Below are 26,169 nucleotides of genomic sequence, written 5' to 3'. Positions count from 1 at the left end.
TCAGTCTGTGTCAGAGTTTACAAAGTGTTAATGACTTTCTATCCTTCCCCTAAGTGATAGTGATCAGGCCTGAGCACTGCATCCTGGGAGGAAAGGGAGAGGGTCACATGCTCCCTCATACCTGGAAGTACTGGGTATTTTTGAGGGCTTTAACAAACTTAGGGGGAGTATGTGGTGAAGGCAAGTTGGATAGTGCCCTAAGATAAGGGACCTGTCAATTTGCCTTCAGTGGACACAGTAACATATTGAACTGAAAAAAAAATCATGACTTTCAAAAAAAATACGCATACCAGCTATAGTTTTTATTTCAAAATACTGTATATATAGTATATATAGTATATATATATATATATATATATATATATATATATATATATATATATATATATATATAAATATATATAATAATATTCCCCCCCACCCGTGCCCCCCTCCCTGACTTTTCCATCAAAATCAACACTGCAACCATCAGTCCCTCCCTCACGCCAGGGTACTCGGTGTAATCCTAGACTCTGACTTGTCATTTCAGCCTCAGATCCAATCGTTGTCAAAAGTTTGTAGAATTCACCTCCGCAATATCTTTAAAATTCGCCCCTTTTTAACAAATGAAACCACCAAGCTCCTAATTCACTCCCTTGTTATCTCTTGCCTTGACTATTGCAACTCCCTTCTCATTGGCCTACCTCTCCATAGGCTATCCCCTCCTAAGTCTATCATGAATGCTGCTGCCAGACTCATCCACCTTACCAACCACTCAGTGTCTGCCAACCCTCTCCTCCAATCCTTACACTGCCTCCCAATCACCCAGCGAATTCATTTCCAAATACTAACCACAACATACAAAGCCATTCACAACTCTGCCCCGAGCTACATCACTAACCTTGTCTCCAAATATCACCCAAATCGTCCTCTCCGCTCCTCCCAAGACCTCCTGCTTTCAAGCTCTCTCATCTCCTCCTCCCATGCTCGTCTCCAGGATTTCTCCAGAGCCTCTCCCATCCTCTGGAACTCGCTACCTCAACCTGTCCGGCTATCCCCTACTCTTGCTACCTTCAGGCGATCCCTGAAAACTCATCTCTTCAGGGAAGCCTATCACGTCTCCAACTAATCTTTTACCACTTCCATCAGCTCATTCCCCACAGCTACAACCTTTTCTACTACCTGCCCCACCCTATTAGATTGTAAGCTCTTCTGAGCAGGGCCCTCTTAATCCTCTTATTGTATCATATCTGTAATGTCTCCCTTTTATATTGTAAAGCACTGCGTAAAATGTTGTCGCTATATATAATATAAATATAATATAAATCCTGTATAATAAAGATAATAATAATAATATTTCATTGTTGTTCTTTAATTGGGTTCGTACTCTCTGTCTTTCCTAACAGAAGGCAGACCTGGCGGTTGCTGCGTTCACCATCACAGCCGAGCGGGAAAAAGTCATCGACTTCTCCAAGCCCTTCATGACTCTGGGGATCAGCATCTTGTACCGAGTACAGATGGTAAGAATCTGCTTGCATCCTGTCATACAGACCTTTCCTTCACCTCCCTTCATATAACTAATTCATACGTGTTCTTCAACAAATGTGCAACATATTCTTTGTAAAACAAAGAACCAAAGAGTGCATAGGAAAAATCACTATCCCCAGAACACTATTTTTTTCCTTTCTGTTTTCTTTTATTTTTATTTTTTTTAGTTTTGTCTATGCAAATACATTTCTCCCAAAGGAACAGAGGTTTCTGGGTAAATGCTACCATTATATTGTATTATACCATTATCCATATACTGGTGGCCCCGGGGTTACAAACATCTGACTTACAAACGACTCCTACTTACAAACGAAGGGAGACAACAGGAAGTGAGAGGAAATCTACCCCATGGAAGGGAAATTCTCTCCTATAATGCCCCGTACACACGATAGGATTTTCCGACAACAAAATCCATGGATTTTTTCCGAAGGATGTTGGCTCAAACTTGTCTTGCATACACACGGTCACACAAATGTTGTTGGAAATTGCAAACGTCAAGAACGCGGTGACGTACAACACGTACGATGAGCCAAGAAGAATGAAGTTCAATATCCAGTGCGGCTCTTCTGCTTGATTCCGAGCATGCGTGGAATTTTATGCGTCGGAATTGTGTACACGCGCTCGGAAATTCCGCCAACAAGTTTTGTTGTCAGAAAATTTGAGAACCAGCTCTCAAACATTTGTTGGCGGAAATTCCGCCAACAAATGTTTGATGGACCATACACACGGTCGGACTTTCCGACAACAAGCTCATATCCAACATTTGTTGTTGGAAAATCCTATCGTGTGTACAGGGCATTAGGGTTATGGGAAAAAGGTGTCTCCACTGATACTTTATCACCAAGGCTTGTTTCCACAATAACCCAAAATTTTCAAAATCTAATTGTCATTGGGACAGAAAGTGAGGTGAAATCTTCTGAACAGGGTCACAGTAGGCAAAACAAATGTTACAGGGGTGATAACCCTTCCCTATGCTATCCAAAAAACGTAAAAAAAAAAATTTTGCTGGAGCTACACTTAAAAAATGTACCTGTTCCGACCTACAAACAAATTCAACTTAAGAACAAACCTACAAGCCCTATCTTGTTTGTAACCCGGAGACCACCTGTATTATACATTGTACATATGCTGTACCATTATACATCTATATTTTATATGATAATACATATACTATAAAATATATTATACATTATACAATATATTACATGTTATATTTTATACATTATATACAGTAGTAAACATTATACTTATGTTACAACATTATACACATACTGTATATTATACCATTATACATATATTACACATTGTACATTATACATTAATATTATTATTATAATAGAACCCCATATTGATTGTTTTACTACCTGGTTTTAAAAGGGTAGGCATCATACATTTCCTTCACACGTTTAACCTGTTACCATTCGGAAAGGATTATCTGATTTTTAGACCCTGAAAGGGAAACAAGTTGGATAAGCTTGGTTCAGCTTGCACTGGCTAAAACTAAGCCTGTAAGGTCAGGATTGGTCAATAAGATGAATTGCTCACTGGTTTCTCATGTATGTTTGGGTCTGTGGTGATATCCCTATACCTGTGTTCCCATTTCCTCCTGATCTTCAGTCATGATAGAGTACTGGTAGATTGTGGTAGCACTGGATCAGTAAGGATGGGAATTGTTTTAGTGTAAATCCAACAAGAGATGGGAGAGTGCTCCTTAAAGGAGATAAACCCCTGATAACAGTGATGTGTGTGGACCTGGTGTGTTGGACCTGGTTCTTGGTTGCTGCCTCTCTGCAATAGGCAGATCACTTATCAGAAGTTAAATCATGGATATGTGGTTAGGTGGGCCTGGTGAAAAGCAGTCATCCCACTTGGAGGTTTGTCTGAATTAATTGAACAGAAATGTCTAATGCAGCCAACCCATTTCAGGGGAACTGGACTTCCTCTCCTTCAGGGCTTGAGCAATAATATATAATGGTATCGGGAAGAAAAGGTATTTGTATCCTTCATTGGGATTGTCAGTGTGACCTGTTTGTAGCGAGGGCAGCTAACTTGACCTGGCCTTCATCTAACACTGTAGCACTTGAACTTTGATCTAATATTTTAATGAACCTGCTATAGTGCTAGAATTGTCTGTTTAAAACATATTCGGATAGATACAGATGCTAAAATATCATTATATTGAGATACATGGTTATATGTGTGGTTTTACATATACTTTATGAGTATACTCTACTACACTGTAATGCCCTGTACACACGGTCGGATTTTCCGATGGAAAATGTGTGATAGGACCTTGTTGTTGGAAATTCCGACCGTGTGTAGGCTCCATCACACATTTTCCATCGGATTTTCCGACACACAAAGTTTGAGAGCAGGATATAAAATTTTCCGACAACAAAATCCATTGTCAGAAATTCTGATCGTGTGTATACAAATCCGACGCACAAAGTGCCACGCATGCTCAGAATAAATAAAGAGATGAAAGCTATTGGCCACTGCCCCGTTTATAGTCCCGACATACGTGTTTTACGTCACCGCGTTCAGAACGATCGGATTTTCCGACAACTTTGTGTGACCGTGTGTATGCATGACAAGTTTGAGCCAACATCCGTCAGAAAAAATCCTAGGATTTTGTTGTCGGAATGTCCGAACAAAGTCCGACCGTGTGTACGGGGCATTAGTATCATTTATATTATTGAGATAGCTTATATAGGCTTTTAGATTTACCAAATAAAAAATTTCAACATTCTTTTGTTAGTTTTTGTAACATATTCTTCTTGAGTCTGTGAGATAAAATAAACCTCTATGTTTCTTTCTGCCCTTTTCACATTGTATTGGTTGTGGTTGTCCCCCAGACCAATTATTACCATATAAATATATTAAAGGTTTTAGGTGGTTATATTGACATATTATATTTTTTTCTCCCCCCCCCCCCCCGTTGGTGGTCAAGCAATAATAATTTGTTTCTAGGTTTTTATTGCCGTTGGTTTCCTCATTGGGGAGATGACCTCTCACTTCAGGTCCACTTGTGATAAAGACCGGAAGTGGGAGGAAATCTTCCCAGCTGGGACACAAATAGCAATAGCAACTTGACAGAAGAGCTTCTCTTTCCCTACTCTATTCAAAATAAAACAGTAGTGGTTGGAATTGCAATCTAAGGAACCAGTGGGTGATTCATCTCCTCAAAAATTACCATTTATAATTTTAGTTTTAGATTGAGTTCATCCACCTCATTCTTTATTTGAGTGTGGTTGGGCTATGTATTACTTTTTTTGCAGCGTATTGGGCCTTGACAACGTAGACAGGTGACTGAGAAAAGGACATTTACCCAGAAGCGGTTCCATTTATGGACAGGATTATTTGCATACATTTCTCAGCGAACATTGCATGAAACATCTACTTACCCAATAATTACCTTCAGGCTAGCTCATCAGATTGCTTTTTTAATGGCATATGTAACATTTTCTGTGGGGTAATGTGTATAGATATTGTATAGCTTTTGCTCAGCTTATTGTAATTGAATGCTAAATATTTTTATGGTTAAGGGACCTCTGAACCTAAAATAAAGGTAGATGTTACGCAAACAGCAAGGACATTCACAAACTTATATATTGGGACAAGCTCATCTTTTAATGGCAATTATTTGCGCAAATGTACTTGGAACAAGAAACAATGGCTGTATGTAAACAGGCTCCACAACCAAACCATTAAGGGGGCCCCCTATCTCTCTAACCTTTGAAGCCAAATTCTCTAGTGATACAGAATGCTAAATGTTCTCATAGCAATTGTATAGAGGTCCCCAAACTTTAAGAGCATTCACTTCATCCAAATGTATTTCTTAAACTACTACAACCTGCATAAATCACTGTTTAGTAAAACAGCTCTGGCCCCCATAGCAGTCACACATCCTACTATGGCAGTAGTTGCTCCTTTGATTGGGAAGGGCACAACTAAGAGAAACCATGCAGGACTTATGGGAGATGTACGGGGTTTAAAAAAAACAGAAAAAAAAAAAAAAACATCCATACTCACCTCTACGTCCCATGTCAGCTATAAGCCCAAGAACTGAGCGATCACATGACCATTGATTGTTCAGTTCTCGGTCTGTTTAGAGCAAGTCACAGTCACCGCTCTCCACTCCGTTCCCCCCAGCGGTCACTGGAGCATTTGGCTGGAAAGGGGGCGGGTGCAGCTGGCTTATGCCCCGTACACACGATTGGAAATTCCACCAGCAAAAGTCCGATGTGAAATTTCAACCGTGTGTATGCTCCATCGAACTTTTGTCGACGGAAAAAGTTCCTATCGGCAATTCCGACACGCAAAACTCCTACGCATGCTCGGAAACACTTCGACGCATGCTCGAAAGCATTGAACTTCATTTTCTTGGCTCCTCGTAGTGTTGTACGTCATCGCATTCTTGATGGTCGAAATTTCAGAGAACTTTTGTGTGACCGTGTGTATGCAAGGCAAGCTTGAGCGGAATTCCGTTCTTAAAAACCATCCAAGGTTTTTCCGACAGAAATTCCGATCGTGTGTACGGGGCATGAGCCAATATTGTCAAGATCCTTTCCAGAGCCTGGTGCGGCTCTGCCATGTCAGTTGACAGCGGGCAATAGCCCACTAAAAAACGATTCTGGGTCACAGGAGAGCAAAAGTAAGCATACTCCTATGACCCACAAGAGAAGAATGGCAAAAAAAAGCTTTGTCTTTTAATTGCTCATCCCTTTCTGGGATATATTGAATTTTTCTTTACTCACGCTATCCTCTTGTGGGTGAAGAGAAGAAGTTCATTGTAAGCTCCTGGCCATTCTGGTCAGAGCTTACACTAGGCTAAAGACCCTTCTCTCACTCTTCTGTGACAGCATTCAGGCCTGACTATTACCCCCTCAGGCACCCAGATCTGCATCTTCCCCTATACCATACCAGGCAGTTTGGTGGTCAAATGGAACAGTGGGGAGTAAGGCTGCATTCACACCTGAGCGTTTTCAGCTCATAAAACGCTAGTAAAACACCCAAAAAAACGCCCAACAAGCAAAATCCCATTAATTTCAATGGCACCTGTTCACATCTGAGCGTTTTGTCACCTGAAGCAAAACGTCTGAAAAACACCCTAAGCTCAAAAAAGAACATGAGCTTCTTTGGGGCAGATTAAGGGCGTTTCTCTGCCTTTTACATTGCTGAGCTGAACAAAATTGCCATAAAAATGCTTTACAAACGTGCGACTTTGAAACGCTCAGGTGTTAATGCAGCCTTAGAGGAACTGCAGTCTGCTCATATAATTTGTAATAAAAACATCTTTGCCATTCTGAAGCTTCCCTCCAACCACTTTGCATATTATTTCATATACTGTGATTCTGTGCTTGCCAAATATGCTGCAGAAATCTCCCTCCACGGAGTCTGGCTGCAGCCCTTTTAACTGTGGGCAGCTGAATCTGCTGCCTGTTCACTTCCTGGATTTACACAGAGGCACACCTCCAGCTCTGCAGCCCTGCAGCTCTCATTGGCTCTCTTATGACTCATCCCCCTCATAAGCCTAGGCTTTTTACCAGACAAGAAACAGGAAGTGCGCTGTATAAGGTATTTAATGGCAGGGAAAAAAAAAATTTACTATCCAAAATTAAAACAACAAGGGCAGCAGATTTACTAGATGGAAAGATGGAAAAATGACTGAAGGTCCGTGTTAAGGTATGGTGATTGTTAGCAGCTGCTGAGTGGGAAAATAAGTGAACCTGATGTTTTGCCTTCAGGGTCAAAACACGTGTTGTTTTTAAACAGACCTTGCTTACAAAATAGTCCCAAACTATTTGCCTAGTATGTGGTGAGTAGAAGTGCCTTCCTAATATTTCAGTCCACAAGATAGGTGTATTCCAAACATACATTGTATACAAGACCGACGAGTTTTAGGGGCTATACTCCACCCCTTCATCAGGGCTGAAATACAACATAAAAAGCAATAGCACTAATAAATAATAATAAAACATATCAAAGTTATGATACACAGTATAATAAAAAATAAATATTGGTGTGTGGTCTGACCTTCTTTATAAAATGCTTTGACCAATCTTAAAAATAAGAATTTTTGTGCAGGAACCATAACAAAACTTTTTAGATGAGCTTTGGGTACCCTGATCCGAAGCACTCTCACCTGGTAGCTGTTTAGAGCCCCTTCACCTTAGAGCAGGGGTCTCCAAACTATGGCCCGGGGGCCAGATGCGGCCCTTGGCTTGTTTTTATCCGGCCCTTGGAGCACTATTACATCCACTGATACCAACAATGGGGCATAATTTCCCTCAATTCGCCACCAATGAAGGGGGTACGTTTTCTCCCAATGACACCAATGATCGGACACATTTCCTCCCAATGACACCAAAAATGGGGCCCAATGACATCAATGATGGGGCACAATTCCTCTCACTTACACCAATAATGGGGCGCAATTTTTCACTGAAACAAACAAGGGGACATTATTTTTTCCCACTGACGTCGGGACCTTTTCTACTGCCACTGGCTACAGTCCGGTCCTCCTAAAGTCTGAAGGACAGAAAAACTGGCCCTTTGTTTAGAAAGTTTAGAAACCCCTGCCTTAGAGCACTGTATTCTGGGATGGTAGGAGCTGTGGTAGGTACTCTACCTAAAGCCAAGGTTGAGGCCCTCCTGCTGACTGTGCCTGGTTGTGGTTACAGTTGCTCTTTAATGATAAAGATGATCTGTTTTGATCAGTCCTTGTGTTTGTGAATGTCTTGGAGCTCTTTCAAGTAAACCTGTACTGCATTTTCAATTTAGAAACAAAACTATCCTGCCTAAGAGAAGACACCACAATATGCATGATAGCCTTCATTAGCTAGAAAAGCCTTTGTTGTGCCCCCATCTGATTTAGTTACGAGGGCCTGAGTTTTCCCTGACATTATTGCTAAGCTCTAGCAGCAGCAATCTTCCTGCCCAGTGAAAATAGTGTTTCTGCCCACTGAATTAGGCTGATTGGTCAGGAAAGTTGAGGCCGCGGTAAAAAGAAAATAAACTAAATCAGAGAGGGGCACTTAAGAGGGAGTCCTGGTGAATAAAGATCACAGCTGGCATCTTGTGTAGCCTATCTATAGGCAGGACTTCTAAAATTAAAAAAATGATGTACGTGTTTACTGTGATATAAGTAACTGCAGATTTTAGGTTTATTGGTCTCTTAAAACATTGTATGCATGTGCTTGTCCTTCCCATTCTATACAGAGGCCCATCTGTCTCTTGTGTGGACATCACTCCATGCTCTGTGTTTATTGCTAAGAGTGCACACAACCACATATACAATACAATAGGTATACCTTACATTGTCTCCCGTACATATTTAGGTTCTCCATTCTGTACATTGTTACCAAAGGGCAGCCATCTGTACATCATCCGTTTTAAAAAGAACTTCAATAGCTCTGTAGATATGAATCATGGCATGAGAAGAGTATAATGGTGTCATCTTCACTTACTTCTATTCATACTTCTATTTCCATCCTCAAACATTTAAGCATGCTGTGTGCCTCTTAGCAGTCTCCCTAAGTGTAAGGGAATTCACTATAGACTTTGAAGGCTATAAGACTGCAGAGCAAAGGGGTCAGAAGGCAACCCACCTTCACCCCTATATCCCATTCATTCAAGCAGTGGAGGTCTGTGAGACTCAACTGCATCTTCATGGCAAATGCAGAATAATTGGAGAGCACAGGAGCATCTTCAGATTTGTAAATCATGTTATTTTCTATTTTTCCTTAAAGCCCAAATAATTGTTCAATTTAAATTGGCTAACTACAGTCTAGGTGCAATACAAATTAGTACAGAATCAATACAAAAGGTGTTTAAAGTTTTAGGGCTAAATTACAGTTGTGGTTGGAGGGCAGTAAAAAAAAAAGGTCCAGTAGTTATTACTAGTGGTCCACTAGTTATTACTATTCTGATTGGCCAGCCACTTTTTACCGCCACCCCCCCCCCCCCCCCCTTAGCTGCAAAGGCAAACCTTTGGGGGTATACACATGCCACAGCTGCAATGCTTCGTGTCATAGCAACATATTAATCTCTTATGTTCATTAGACAGTATCGCCGCCAAATGTGACCTATTCAATTGAATGAGGTCACATCAAAGACATGAGCCAAATAACAGGTTTGCAGTTGTGGAGCAGTATTGCCATTGATAAAGCCCATTTAACTGTAAAAAAAGCCAAGGAATTCAGATTGCGGCAGTATCGCCTCCTGAATTCTTGTCAGCTGTATCCCCTGTGTGAAGAGTGATCCACCTGCAGTCAGGAAGGCTCATGTTCCTTGCTGATTGGAGAGATATAGCTCTGACTCAGCACGGGGTGTCCCAGACCTCTGCAGAGAGACAACTGCTTCAACTTAGACTTTTAAGTGAACCTGACTTTGCCAAAATGTTCCTAAGCTAGCAATAATGCTTAACGTGACATCATTGCAGGCAGGCTGTTGTGCCTACAAGCACCCATGTTTATCTTCAAAAATGCAGAATACTACTTGCTTATCAGGACATTGATTTCAAATAAGATACAGATTATTGTCCTTAAAGCCTTAAAACTGGGTGCTTGTAGGCCCTGGGTGATGGAAGGAGGAGGTCATGGAAGGAGTTGAGATGCTCTCATGTTCCCCTACACCTTCAGTAACAGGTCCTGCTTAGTAAGCTTGTTCTGACAATAATAATAATTTAACTAAGAGCAGGAACCTATATATGGATATATCACTGGATACCTGCTTGAGCACTCCAGGAGCCTTGAAACCTGCGAGGGCTAATTTGCAATTCCTGACTTTTGCATTGAAATCATGCCCTGCCCCCTCCTGGCTCCCGTACTCTTATTGCTGATGCAGGTTTATGATGCTCTTTTTTTTTTCTTTTTTTTTTAGAAGTTGTCAATGCATTACCTCCACAAATGTGTGTCCACTATCTGTTTGTTAGCTTATGGTCTGATTCTATATTATGAGTTCAGGCCATTGCTGTAAACCACAAACTCAGCTAGTGTTCCAGGATAGGACTGTCATAAAGGTCTGCAGTCCACTAATAATCCACCAAAAACTTCTATTTCTATGGTCAACTTGTCTTCTTCTCCTATAGAAATCTATCCATCTGACTGCTGATCTTGTGAATAGTCTTGACCCCCAAAAACGTCCACTAGTTATTACTATTCTGATTGGCCAGCAATTCATATCATACAAACAAATGAGTTTAGGAAGCTGTACTGGATTGCTATAAAAAAAAAAAAAAAACAGCTGGTGTGCTGCAGTGTTAGGTTTGGTGATAGAATGGCACAAGACTCATAGGTAAGACCCCTCAGGATTTCAGATGGACATTGTTTATAAATGTTGCATTTTGCATTCAGTGCTACTCAAACAGCTTTACATGCAATATGTTACAGTGGTTGCTCTTGATCTAACTTCTAACTTGATCTAAGCTCCTGAAGTCCAAATGGATCCTAGTGTACTGACTGCATCTGAAGAAGTCAAACTCAGCCTTAAAGAAGATCTAACATTATTATTTTTCTTTTACAGGTCTCTTGTAGTACTTTAGTACTTTGTCCGATGTTGCCAGGTGCTTTCTAAACCAAGTTGTGAGGTCTAACATGACCCCTCCTGCCATGGCCAATCCCACAACAGCTATGAAGGAGATGGCTGATTTATAGCTCTAGCTTTGTCTCGGCTTTGAGCACTTTCCCAAGACAAGCGAAGGCAAGATAAATGATTTTCATTCCTCTTGCCATTGCTTGTCTCGGGATAGTGCCCAGAGCTGAGAAACGCTGCAGCTATGAGTTAGCCACCTCCTTCATAGCTGTTGTCGGATCGATTGTGGCAGGAGAAGTGGGGGAGGCGGGGCAGATCAGACCTCATAACGTAGAAACATGGGACAAGGTACTACAGGTACTTGCCCCATAGGCGACAGAACTGTAAAAGAAAAATAAATAAATATAGATTTAAGCTGGCCATTTTCTCATGGTTGGGGGGGGGGGGGTCAAATTTGAAGGAGCAGGAAGACAGATTTTTCTGGAATGATACCAATCTCTAAATTCTATAATAAATTTGAAAATGTATTTATCTTTTAGGGAAAAACTCACATATTGTATTGAAACCTATTTATTAAGTTTACGGGCTTTTAAAAGACATTATTGGACCCAGTGATGGCAAGAAAGAATGTTCTGATGAACAATTTACCATTGTAGGTACTATACAGTAGTTAATATAGGTACTATACAGTATGTACTATAGGTTATAGTAGCCTGCAGCATATCTGTAGGTTCTTTAGCAGTGTAGCTGCTTTACTAACTGATGATGAGATATGTGGCTTCTTTTCTAACCCATTGACACCTACTATATATACAAAACACACGTTGGTCCATAGTCCAATATCTTTTATGCCAATCTGTAGAAATGTATCTCCAGTTACCTCCTCCCAGTAGCTTTTCAACTAGTGTAGCTCTAAAAACCCAATAAATGAGTAGATATTCTAGATTGACTTGGTGAGTTGAGGTGAACCAGGTCAGGACCCTTTATACCTCATTTGCCGTGTTCTGGCACCATAAAACAAGTACGTACTCACCTTGTCCTCATATACTGTTTACCTATTTCCAGTATATTTCTGTGTAATGCAGCAAATTTATCAAGCCTCCCCCTTTCTATACAGACTAGACTGACACTTCTGAATATGATGTCCTTTCTTGACACATCCATCAGGGTGTGCTGTCATTTGTCTGTCACACCATGTCCTCTGTCCTACATATGTCCTCTGCCGCTTAGCAATTGTCGTTCCCGTTTATAATCTCGCTAATGCTGTCCCAGGTGTTGTGTGAAAGTAGGATACTTCAGCTATTGCACATCTATATAAGAATTTTGTGTTATGAAATATACTATACAAATACCATACACAACATCAGGGACAGCGTCAGAGTGCATCTATCTATCTATCTATCTATCTATCTATCTATCTATCTATCTATCTATCTATCTATCTAATGCACCCTCTCTGATGGTATATACTATACTATATGTATATCCTGCACCCGCTGTTACTATCTCCTCTACTGCTATTACCTTTTCTTCTTCCCATTTAGGCTCTTTGCACAAAGGCATAATAAATTACTGTTGTATTTACATAGGATCTTGCTGGATGAGGCTAGCAGAAAGATCCTGCGTAAAAAAACGCAAGTATGGTCCGTGTGAACGTCCGTATGTGTAAACTTCTGTAAAATTCTTTTTACATTCATTTTCTTAACTAAGGATTAAATTTACACATGAACACATAAATACATGTACCCATGTAGGTGCATTGATACGCATAGAGATGCCTACATGCATAAATTACTGACCACGGACGCAAATATTTTGGTTTTTGGTTTACAGATATGAACGCAGTGCAGTTTTACTGAACATTACTCACTGTGTGTATTGGCTCATAGAAAACAATGTAACACATTCAGATCCGCTATACTGATAAGAACGTTGACTTTTTTTTTTTTGGCTGTGTGCAAAGACCCCCGGCTTCAGATTTATAGTATCATGTTTTATTGTACATACCATGTACTGTCCTCCATCCTGTGTACACTTCTTTTGCAGGATGTGTACATTCTTCAGACATGTTGGATATGTCCAGGTGCATCTCAAAAAATGTGAATATCATCAAAAAGTGAATTTATTTCAGCAATTCAATTCAATAAGTGAAACCCATATATTATATAGATTCATTACACACAGAGTGATATCATTCAAGCATTTCTTTCTTAAAATTTTGATGATTATGGCTTACAGCTAGTGAAAACCCAAAATTCAGTATCTCAGAAAATTAGAATATTGTGAAAAAGTTCAGTATTGTAGAATCATTGGGGTTGATTTACTAAAGACAAACCGACTGTGCACTTTTCACTTTTCTTGCACTCTGCAAGAGCAATTCCTCCAGAGTTTAGTAAATGAGCAGAAGCTCTGAAGACTACCATAATCCAATCATGTGCAAAATGCTGTTTTTTTTTTTTCTTGCATGTGATTGGGTATTCTTTGCAAAGTGAAGTTTTACCTCATTTACTAAGCTCTGGAACAACTGCACTTGCAGAGTGCAACTGCACTTTGCAAAGTGCACAGTCTTTTTGCCTTTAGTAAATCAACCCCTATGGTGTCACACTCTAATCAGCTAATTAACTCAAAACACCTGTAAGGGTTTGCTGAGCCTTTAAATGGTCTCTCAGTCTGGTTCAGTAGGTTATACAATTAGGGGGAAGACTGCTGACTTGACAGTTGTCCAGAAGACAGTCACTGACACCCTCCACAAGGAGGGTAAGTCACAAAAGTTCATTGCCAAAGAAGCTGGCTGCTTACAGAGTGCTGTATCCAATCAGATTAATGGAAAGTTGAGTGGAAGGAAAGAATGTGGTAGAAAAAGGTGCACAAGCAACAGGGATAACTGCAGCCTTGAGAGGATTGTCAGTGCTTTAAGAGCCACCACACACAGATGAATCCAGGACATGGGCTACAACTATCACATTCCTTGTGTCAAGCCATTCCTGAACCAAAGAGGTTAAAAGTGTCTTACCTGAGCTAAGGAGAAAAAGGACTGTTGCTCAGTGCTCCAAAGCCCTCTTTTCAGGTGAAAGTAAATTTTGCATTTAATTTGAAAATCAAGGTCCCAGAGTCTGGAGGAAGAGTAAAGAGAGACAAAATCCAAGTTGCATGAGGTTCAGTGTAAAGTTTCCATAGTCATTGATGATTTGGGGAGCCATGTCATCTGCTGGTGTTGGCCCACTGTGTTTTATCAAGTCCAAAGTCAGGACAGCCCTCTATCAGGAAATTCTAGAGCACTTCATGCTTCCCTCTGCTGACCAGCTTTATGGAGATGCCGATTTCAATTTCCACAGGACTTGACACCTGGCCACGCTGCCAAATGTACCAATACCTGGTTTAATGATCATGGTATCACTGTGCATGATTGGCCAGCAAACTCACCTGACCTAAACCCCATAGAGAATCTGTGGGGTATTGTCAAGAAGAAGATGAAAGACACCAGAACCAACAATGCAGATGAGCTGAAGGCCACTATCAAGGCAACCTGGGCTTCTATAACACCTCAGCAGAGCCACAGGCTGATCGCCTCCATGCCAAGCCGCATTGATGCAATAATTCATGCAAAAGGAGCCCCGACCAAGTTTTGAGTGCATACTGTACATGGACATACTTTTCAGTAAGCCAATATTTCTGTATTAAAAAAATCCTTTTTTTATTGGTCTCATGTAATATTCAAATTTTCTGAGTTACTGAATTTTGGGTTTTCACTAGCTGTATGCCACAATCATCAAAATTAAAAGAAAGAAATGCTGGAATATATATAATATATGAGTTTCACTTTTTGAATTGAACTACTGAAATACATTAACTTTTTGATGGTGTTCTCATTTTTTGAGATGCACCTGTATAATTTTCATTGGTATATACACAATCCATTCCCTAGACTCTCCTTCCCTGAAAGTGTATACCCCCCAACCCAACCCAATGCGATATACATACTTAGGTATGTTCATGTGTTCTCATTTCTGTTCATATACACTAGCCATACAGGAGTAGTCAATAAGGCAGTGAAAAGAGCCAGTCATATTTCAGTGTACTGCAGTCAGATCAGTTATAAAATGATTTCTGGTTGGTTGGTTTAGGTCTCTGAACTTTGACCCATCACCATTGCTCTTTGCACTTCTTTACTGAGTAGCTGGCCATACACTTGTACAATTTTTAATGAGAGTTTGAACAGTCGTACAAAAATTCTCAGTACGTTTGAGTAATTTTCATTTACCCTTAAAATAAGATTTTTGGAATAAATTGACTTTCCCGAATGAAAAACACTTACTCTGTTAGAAAATGTGTTCACAAAAAAATTTCCACTCGCCTTTTTTTAATTTTCTCGTCACCGCTGTCAAAAATGAATGCCGATTTGACCCCACTAAGGATTAGTTAACCAAACGAACATTCTTAAAATGAAATATTTTGAACAAATATTTTCAATGTGAAAGGAATACATTCCAAATAATTTTAATTCTTTTTTTACTTTCCAAAGACCACGTTAAAGTAAAAATGGAAATCTAGCAAAATTGTGTGTTTAATTTATTACTGGCTGTGTCCTGTACAGCAAGATTTCCTACCACTTCATGATCATTGTGATTTGGGACGTGAAGGGATGAAAATCTTCGCAACAGGGCCAAAGTCAACAGTAAAAATTAATTAAGGGCTGTAATCCTCTTGTACTCTATGAAAAATGTGTTTTTGCTGCTGTCTGTGTACCCACTGGAGAAATGCCTTTCCATTTCCTGTCCTGCTGACCTTTAAGTAACAAGTATTTTCCCCAGCACAAAATCTATAAAAATGTGGCAGGGGTTGTAACCCTTCTCCACGGTGATCAAAAATTAGGACTTTCCAGACATGTACGTAGCCAGAATTGCAAATGTAGGCGCAGGACATACATGACAGGGTGTAAGTAACTTACAGAAGAAAAAGGGTTAAAATAAGTAGGTGGGGTTGGAAGGAAAGTATGAGACTTACTGGATTGGTGTATAAGTCAGTGGGGGAGGAGTGGTAGGTGAAGTCCACGAGGGGTTTGAGACCTGAGGTCAGCAGTTGGAGGAAGAAGGCAGGTGAGAAGTTCCCTCCCTCCCGCCCTTTAATATAAAAAAATAAAAAATAAAGAGACAAAAGAGGTTTTGGTTGTAGGGAGGATTAATGAAGGAAGATATGGCAGTTGGGCTCTTGGCGACAAGCATAAAATACCTGAGGTATTGAGAGAATGGGGACCCATTCTCAGGTTTTTGAGTCTTCCCGGTCAGTCTGGTTTTTAAGTTTAGACTATCGGGTAATAAGTTGTTGGGGGTCTGTGGTCAGTTAGTGGTCCTCAAGGCAATTTATGTCGGCTTGGGACAGATGCTAGCCATAAGTATTACAGACCAAGATGGAAGTGGGGGTCGTCAGGGTCCTGCAACCAAGAAGTGGGATTGGAGCTGGATTGGTTTCAGAATAGTTTTTTGAATATTTATGAATAATGTTGGAATAATATGTTATTTATTGGTTTTGATAATAAAAGGCCGAACAGGCCAGTTACATCCAGCAGGTGTCAGTGTCATCATTGGTTAGTAATGATAAGTTGGTACACATGCATGTTTGGGGTAGTGAGTTATCTGACTGCCCTAGTCATATAGTTCCACTTATTAACTTCTAGTTGTGCCGTTCTAGAAGCAATATTATCACTGCAGTATACTATATACTACTGGCTGAATTTCTGCACAGTTAATTTCTGCACAGTTGAAGCCTATGGTAGCAGGGGTGAGCGAGATGGCACACAACCACTCATGTGTCATGTCAGTAACACATGTATATTAAAAGGTTTCAGACTTCTAGCCTGCCTGCAAGTGCCATCAGAACAACTCTTATTGTTTCTGTCCCTGCATAGTTTGGCTTTTTGTTGGTGAGAAAGTGAACTGTGTACTTCACCGACACCATGGCCGTCCACCTGGAACACATTTGCTAGAAGGTTAAAATGACAGAATAGTCATCTTTTCTGGGTGTTCTGATACATGGGGAAGCTGTGGTCCGCCTGCACCATTGGGCCCGGTTGCATGGCCTACCGTGGCTATAGTTACCTCTCTGGCCTCAGGGTTATTGTGTACCCAGTTTACACTGCGTTTTTATGTTCAGAGGTATGAATTTCAAACTGTAATCTTCATTCTATAAATACATAACTATACACACACGACATGGGATTTTCTAATGCATACACATTTGCTGTATATACACATAGCACAAATGATCTTTCCCTTAGAGCTTTAGGCTTCATAATGTGACCTCTCATATACATGTAAACCCTTTTTGCTGTGCTCTCTACTTGTATTTGTGCACCCTAACCCTCGCAGTGTGCCTCTTGTATACATATGTTCCCTCCTGTATATATTCCCATGTCTCCCACAGGGCCGGAAGCCTGGGTACTTCTCCTTCTTGGATCCTTTCTCTCCTGCTGTCTGGCTCTTCATGTTGTTGGCTTATCTGGCCGTCAGCTGTGTGCTGTTCTTGGCAGCCAGGTAATAACCCCTGTTTATCCGACCTCCCTGTGCACTGAATTATAGATAAATTTTGCTGTAATGAGCCTTGTGTACCTCTAATGTGCTGAACCCTTATCACCTTTAGAATGCTGAGCCCTTTGCACCTAAATGTTCTGTGCAACCTGACATACCAGAACTTTTGCATGATCCCTGTGCACCGTAAAAAAAATTTTTAGTTGTAAAAACCTTAGTAAGCTTGGATATTTTATATATAACAATGCACTGAAAAAAAAGTGAATTTATTTGCTCTATATGCCATTCAGATTTCTGAAATATCAAGCAATTTACCTCCTGAGGCACTGTATTCAATAAACATTATTAGCATTATTCAACTATTTGTAGAATTAGATTTTATCTTCTTTTAAATGAACAAGTCTAACTTGGACCATGTGCAGCACCCATTATGGTACCGTATTATTACTATCTGAAACCTGAAAATACTGGTCTCATTTTATGATGTATCACAGACTTAAATTACCTTGCTGTAGCTCACCTATCAGCAGCCTGAAGCTGTTGGCTGGTGAGGCATGGTAGAACTAGGATAGTTCCGGAAAATTTAGAAGGCTCTTGGATATCTATGCCTGGTCTAGTGCAGTTTGTTACAATCAGCCTCTGGAATGTCTTCAGCTGTTGATGAAAAAAAGCCCAGTCACCCAGATTTAAAAAAGCAATACGTTAAGGTAATCAAGGCTCTGATAGACATGCTATAAAGTATATTCATTCTGGAATAAAGAAAAACAGGGATTTTGCCCATAATAATGAAATATATAAACTGCATGGTAGTGGTAGGCAACACCTCCACTTCTTTGCTAAAGGTATTATATACTATATGGCCAAACATTTGCAGAAGCCTAACAATCCCACCTATATGAGTTTGCTGCATATCACTTTTTCAAAACCGAGGGTATTAATATGGAGTTGCCCCCCCCCCATTTCTGAGGCTATAACAGCTATAACTGTACAATTCTTCTGGGATGGCTTTCCAGAAGGTTTTTTTAGTGTGTCTTTGGGAATTTAGGCCCATTCTGCCAATGTAATTGGCTTTTTATTTCACCCAAAGGTGTTCAGTAGGATTGAGGCCAGGACTTTGTGCAGGTCCCTTGAGTTCCTCCTCACTCAAATTAATTCTTGTTTATATGGAGCTGGCTTTATACACAGGGGCACAGTCTTGTTGGAACATAAAATGGTCCTCCCCAAACGGTTGCCACAAGGTTGGAAGTGCACAATTGTCTAAAATATCTGTTTATGGTGTCACATTAACTGTGCTCTTCACTATTAGCTACTGAACTCAATATCTTGGGGGTGGGCCAACATGTGCTTAGCCCAATAGATTGCATACATTCTTTTGGTAATGCTGTTTTTATAGTGTATTGGACAACGTTGTGTCAATATAGTGGGTCTCATTAGAAATTCAAATAAAAAAAAATTGCATAAGTCTAGTAGATGAAATCAGCAAGTTCCAAAGAATAGATTTTAACTACAATAAGTTTAGGGTGAGTTAATGTAACGCTGCATGAGAAATGTATAGAAAACAACTAATCCAAGTAGAAGACACCAGAGGTTTTGGGGTTTCACTTACTGGCTTGCTGTCTACAATTAATGACATATACATGGAGATAATTTACCCTTTTATGAGAGACTTATTTAACATGTGGCACTACGTGAAGTCTACTTAGTAATACTCAGCTACTGAAACAGTAGAAACAAATAGACAATTAGAGTCTCCGAGGCACTGTTTTTTAACTCCGTACAATTTAATGTGGAATAAAGATGGGACATAAGATTTTACTGTCAATGCGGCCTGATGATTTTCTTCTTATTCATCAGTCCTGAACATCTTGGATTCTTGTTTTTTTGACGACTGGGCTGACCTTTTCTCTGCAAACAGAGAAATTCAGCAGATCAATTGCTTTTGTCTGACTGAAGCCAATAATTGCTCCACTAACACCAAAAAGGACTAGCAATTTGTCATTATATTGAGTGGCTGAAAAAAACCCGAAAGAGTGAAATATAAACTGTGTAAAACAGGAAAGCAGGAAATAATATACATTCTAAAGAAAAACTGTATGTGTTCCCGCAGAACAAAAAAACGTAGCAGTGGAGGATTCAATTACATGTCTGAACACACTGATATCATAGCGCATATATATATATATATATATATATATATATATATATATATATACTATATACGCACACACACACACACATACATACATATAGTATATATATATATATATATATATATATATATATATATATATATATAAATATATACACACGCAGTTGTGATCATAAGTTTACATACCCTGGCAGTATGGCAGTATTTATGATTTCTTGGCCATTTTTCAGAGAATATGAATGATAACACAAAAACTTTTCTTTCACTCGTGGTTAGTGTTTGGCTGAAGCCATTTATTAACAATCAACTGTGTTTACTCTTTTTATATCATAATGGCAATAGAAACTACCCAAATGACACTGATCAGAAGTTTACACACCCCAGTTCTTAATACCATATATTGCCCCCTTACATCAATGACAGCTTGAAGTCTATTGTGGTATTTGTGGATGAGGCTCTTTATCTTCTCAAATGGTAAAACTGCCCATTCCTCTTGGCAAAAAGCCTCCAGTTCCTGTAAATTCTTTGGCTGTCTTGCATGAACTGCACGTTTGAGATCGCTCCAGAGTGGCTCAATGATATTGAGGTCAGGAGACTGAGATGGGCACTCAAGTATGTCCCATGCGCAGCTTCCTGGCTGATGAATGCAAATGTTCCTCCAGTATTTTTTGATAACATACTGCATTTATCTTGCCATCAATTTTGACCAGATTTCCTGTGCCTTTGTAGCTCACACATCCCCAAAACATCAGCAATCCACCTCCGTACCTTTCATCATAGGCCTTGTTGACTTCTCTCCAAATTAAGCGTTTATGGTTGTGGGCAAAAAGCTCAATTTTGGTCTCATCACTACAAATGACTTTGTGCCAGAAGGTTTGAGGATGGTCTCTGTGCTGTTTGGTGTATTATAAGCGGGATACTTTATGGCATTTGCGCAGTAATGGCTTTCTTTTGGCGACTCAACCATGCAGTCCATCTTTCTTCAAGTGCCTCCTTATTGTGCATCTTGAAACAGCCACACCACATCTTTTCAGAGAGTCCTGTATTTCACCTGAAGTTATTTGTGGGTTTTGTTTTGCATCCCGAACAATTTTCCTGGCAGTTGTGGCTGAAATTTTAGTTGGTCTACCTACTTTCAACAGAACCCCTCATTTTCCACTTCTTGATTAGAGTTTGAACACTGCTGATTGGCATTTTCAATTCCTTGGACATGTTTTATATCCCTTTCCTGCTTTATACAGTTCAACTACCTTTTGCTTTCCACATGACTCAGAATCAGAAACATCAGTGAAGCACTGGATGAAAGATGCAAGGGTCTGTCAGGAGTCCAGAAACTCATTGACCTTTTATACACACACACTAATTACAAGCAAACGGATCACAGGTGAGGATGGTTACCTTTAATAGCCATTCAACCCCTTTGTGTCAACTTGTGTGAATGTGATCAGGCCAAATCACCAGGTTATGTAAACTTTTGATCAGGGTCATTTGGGTAGTTTCTGTTGTCATTACGATTTAAAAAGAGTAAACACAGTCGATTGATAATGCATGGCTTCAGCCAAACAGCCAAACATTAACAGATTCTCTATCCATGCTAAATAGCACAGATGGACGAAGCCCCTTCTGCAGGTATAGTATTTAGTGCTGATCTGTTGACAATTTTATGCCAAGCTCCTTCGATTTTGCAAACAGAGGATGTCGGGTTTTGGAGTGTGGACAGGACCACTCACTAGGTGAATTTCAGAGGATACATGCTCCGTGTTTGGGCAGCTTAATGCATCTAGATATGCAGTTGAGGGAGGAGGGGGGGGGGGGGGGGCAGAAAAAATACAAAGCTAAACTAAGTTGCTTTTTTGTCACCCACCAGCACCCCCCCTTAAGCTGCAATAGGCAGCGGACAGGGGTGTTTTTCACGCTGTGGTCTTGATGCTTTACGCCTGTGGCAAAGTTTACCAGACTTGTAGCAATTAGTGGGCAGCAACCCCCTAATGCCAAACACACACAGAATGCCACAAGCAAATAGGGAGGTGACACAACTGCCCTGCAACCTCATGCAATGCATGTTTGTTGGAAAAAAATTGTTGGGGTTTAAACAGGTGGTGAGGAGGCGTCACATTGCTTCCTCACTGCCTGTCAGTAGCCTTTGAAGTGCGTCCTGAACTTGGATTGGGCTTCAGAGAAAAGTGAGATTTAGATGCACGTTTAAATCTACCCTAAAAAAAATCCTTATTCTTCAAAAATAATCCATGTGCAACCACTACTTAAAGCAGAACTTCACTTACTAAAGGAAATTATGCTCATTGTCTGCCTTCACCCCTCATCTGAGTGCATTGGATGCTTTTTTCTGGGAGTTAGTACCTAAGTTGACAGGTATCCGCTCCCGCTTCTGCACAGATTGAATAGGGAAGTTCGACTGCCCCTTCAACCGCCCGAAACCTCCTGGGACATGTCACAGGTTCTAGGAGGCTTCAGGGATGAGCCGAACACCCCCCTGTTCGGTTCGCACCAGAACATGCGAACAGGAAAAATGTTCGTTCGAACACGCGAACACCGTTAAAGTCTATGGGACACGAACATGAATAATCAAAAGTGCTAATTTTAAAGGCTAATATGCAAGTTATTGTCATAAAAAGTGTTTGGGGACCTGGGTCCTGCCCCAGGGGACATGGATCAATGCAAAAAAAAGTTTTAAAAACGGCCGTTTTTTCAGGAGCAGTGATTTTAATAATGCTTAAAGTCAAACAATAAAAGTGTAATATCCCTTTAAATTTCGTACCTGGGGGGTGTCTATAGTATGCCTGTAAAGGGGCGCATGTTTCCTGTGTTTAGAACAGTCTGACAGCAAAATGACATTTTGAAGGAAAAAACTCATTTAAAACTACCCGCGGCTATTGCATTGCCGACAATACACATAGAAGTTCATTGATAAAAACGGCATGGGAATTCCCCAAAGGGGAACCCCGAACCAAAATTTAAAAAAAAAATGACGTGGGAGTCCCCCTAAATTCCATACCAGGCCCTTCAGGTCTGGTATGGATATTAAGGGGAACCCCGGCCAAAATTTAAAAAAAAAAATGACGTGGGGTTCCCCCTAAATTCCATACCAGACCCTTCAGGTCTGGTATGGATTTTAAGGGGAACCCCGCACCAAAAAAAAAAAAAAAAAACGGCGTGGGGTCCCCCTAAAAATCCATACCAGACCCTTATCCGAGCACGCAACCTGGCAGGCCGCAGGAAAAGAGGGGGGGACGAGAGTGCGCCCCCCCCCTCCTGAACCGTACCAGGCCACATGCCCTCAACATTGGGAGGGTGCTTTGGGGTAGCCCCCCAAAACACCTTGTCCCCATGTTGATGAGGACAAGGGCCTCATCCCCACAACCCTGGCCAGTGGTTGTGGGGGTCTGCGGGCGGGGGGCTTATCAGAATCTGGAAGCCCCCTTTAACAAGGGGACCCCCAGATCCCGCCCCCCCCCTGTGTGAAATGGTAAGGGTACCCCTACCATTTCACTAAAAAACTGTCAAAAATGTTAAAAATGACAAGAGACAGTTTTTGACAATTCCTTTATTTAAATACTTCTTCTTTCTTCTATCTTCCTTCATCTTCTGGTTCTTCTGGTTCTTCTGGCTCTTCTGGTTCTTCCTCCGGCGTTCTCGTCCAGCATCTCCTCCGCGGCGTCTTCTATCTTCTTCTCCTCGGGCCGCTCCGCACCCATGGCATGGGGGGAGGCTCCCGCTCTTCTCTTCATCTTCTTCATCTTCTTCTCTTCTTCTTTTCTTCTCTTCTTCTCTTCTTCTCTTCTTCATTTTCTTCTCCGGGCCGCTCCGCATCCATGCTGGCATGGAGGGAGGCTCCCGCTGTGTGACGGCGCTCCTCGTCTGACAGTTCTTAAATAACGGGGGCGGGGCCACCTGGTGACCCCGCCCAACTCTGACGCACGGGACATGACGGGACTTCCCTGTGGCATTCCCCGTGACGTCACAGGGAAGTCCCGTCAAGTCACCGTGCGTCAGAGGGGGCGGGGTCACCTGAAGGGTCTGGTATGGAATTTAGGGGGAACCCCACGTCATTTTTTTTTTTAATTTTGGCCGGGGTTCCCCTTAATATCCATATCAGACCTGAAGGGCCTGGTATGGAATTTAGGGGGACTCCCACGTCATTTTTTTTTTTTTAATTTTGGTTCGGGGTTCCCCTTTGGGGAATTCCCATGCCGTTTTTATCAATGAACTTCTATGTGTATTGTCGGCAATGCAATAGCCGCGGGTAGTTTTAAATTAGTTTTTTCCTTCAAAATGTCATTTTGCTGTCAGACTGTTCTAAACACGGGAAACATGCGCCCCTTTACAGGCATACTATAGACACCCCCAGGTACGAAATTTAAAGGGATATTACACTTTTATTGTTTGACTTTAAGCATTATTAAAATCACTGCTCCTGAAAAAACGGCCGTTTTTAAAACTTTTTTTTGCATTGATCCATGTCCCCTGGGGCAGGACCCAGGTCCCCAAACACTTTTTATGACAATAACTTGCATATTAGCCTTTAAAATTAGCACTTTTGATTTCTCCCATAGACTTTTAAAGGGTGTTCCGCGGCATTCGAATTTGCCGCGAACACCCCAAATTGTTCGCTGTTCGGCGAACTTGCGAACAGCCAATGTTCGAGTCGAACATGAGTTCGACTCGAACTCGAAGCTCATCCCTATTCAGGACCATTCACAGAGCTCGCACATGGGCAGTAAGGACCCGGCTGTGAAGCTGCAGAGAGGCATAGCTGGTTTCCCACAATCAACATGGTAGTACCGGGGATCCAAAAAATTGCCAAGAATCAGCTCAGGCGAAGACAGCACTGGATCCCTCAGCTTGGTAAGTGACTTTTTATTAAGTCAGCAGCTACAGTATTTGTGCACATTAGCTCGGGTCATGTGCACTGCTCTATACACACTATACATCCCATAGTCCATCTTCCATCTCAAGAGCGAGCAGGAGAGGGTGACTACATTCCTACATAAAGTGGGAACATGAAGAATGAACGTAGCCACCCTCTAACAGGAAGTCAGATCAAAGCAGCAAAAAAAAAAAAAAAAAAATGAAGATCTGGAGGAGGCTGAGAGTAATAGAAAGGACTTTTTTAATTAATACATACTTGAATAGAATTTTTTTTAACCAAAGTTTAGAGTGAACAACACAACCTGATTTGCTGCAAAAAATTGTGGTTCCAAAGCTTTGTACACTTGATCGGATTTTCCAACGGGAAATGTTCGATGACGGGCTGTTGGCGAAAAATCCGACTGTGTATATGCTCCATCGGCAGGGGCGTAACTAGAAATGCCCCCCTCCCTGCAAACAGCCTTTCCCACAAAAAAAAAAAAGAACTAATGCCATTGAACAACAGATTACCACGCTCATGTAGCGCAGTACCCAGGCAACAGCTTATATTAATTTTGAACAACAAAGTATGCAGTATACTGTATGCAGCCTCTGAAGGACACACATGCATACCCCCATCAGTACAGACACCCCCTACCCTCCCCAGTGCAGACCCCCCAGCATTACAGACCCCCTCAGTGCAGACACCCCCCTCAGTGCAGGACCCCCCCAGCAGTACAGACACCCCCCCAGTGCAGACCACCCCTCAGTACAGACACCCCCCAGTGCAGACCCCCCCGAGCATTACAGACCCCCCTCGGTGCAGACACCCCCCTCAGTGTAGGACCCCCCAGCAGTACAGACACCCCCCCAGTGCAGACCACCCCCTCAGTACAGACACCCCCAGTGCAGACCCCCCAGCATTACAGACCCCCCTCAGTGCAGACACCCCCTGAGTGCAGACCTCCCCCAGCAGTGCAGACCCCCTTCAGTAGTACAGACCCCCCCAGCAGTGCAGACACCCCCCTTAGTACAGACATCCGCCCTAGTGCAGACCCTCCCCAGCAGTACAGACACCCCCCTCCTCAGTGCAGACCCCCCTCAGTACAGACACCCCCATCAGTACAGATCCCCCACCCAAGTGCAGACCCCCCCATCAGTACAGACACCCCCCAGCAGTACAGGCACCCCCTCAGCGCAGACACCCCCCTCAGTGCAGGACCCCCTCATCAGTACAGACACCCCCCCAGTGCAGACCACCCCCCTCAGTACAGACACCCCCCAGTGCAGACTCCCCCAGCATTACAGACCCCCAGCATTACAGACCCCCCTTAGTGCAGACATCCCCCTCAGTGCAGACCCCCCTCAGTGCAGACTCCCTCAGTAGTACAGACCCCCCCAGCAGTGCCGACACCCCCCTTAGTACAGACGCCCCCCCTAGTGCAGACCCCCCCAGCATTACAGATCCCACCTCAGTGCAGACCCCCCCAGCAGTACAGACACCTCCCCCTCAGTGCAGACCCCCGTCAGTACAGACACCGCCCAGCAGTACAGACACCCCCCTATTAC

At 41.8% G+C, this 26,169-nt stretch overlaps 1 protein-coding gene across 2 annotated transcripts in view; it reads left to right on the top strand.

Moving 5' to 3' along the window:
- The window catches only part of GRIK5 (glutamate ionotropic receptor kainate type subunit 5), a 591,069-nt gene that overhangs the window by 473,474 nt on the left and 91,426 nt on the right, over positions 1-26,169 (top strand). For both annotated transcript variants that reach the window (XM_073602012.1, XM_073602011.1), the window contains exons 13-14: positions 1,386-1,499; positions 17,482-17,591. In XM_073602012.1, the coding sequence (XP_073458113.1) occupies positions 1,386-1,499; positions 17,482-17,591 (224 nt within the window). The remainder of the gene's footprint in view (positions 1-1,385; positions 1,500-17,481; positions 17,592-26,169) is intronic.

This window comes from Aquarana catesbeiana, linkage group LG10 (assembly GCF_042186555.1).
Source record: "Aquarana catesbeiana isolate 2022-GZ linkage group LG10, ASM4218655v1, whole genome shotgun sequence".
NCBI classification, from domain to species: Eukaryota; Metazoa; Chordata; class Amphibia; order Anura; family Ranidae; genus Aquarana; species Aquarana catesbeiana.
Note: the sequence above shows the minus strand (reverse complement) of the source record. Positions and strands in the feature narration are given on the sequence as shown.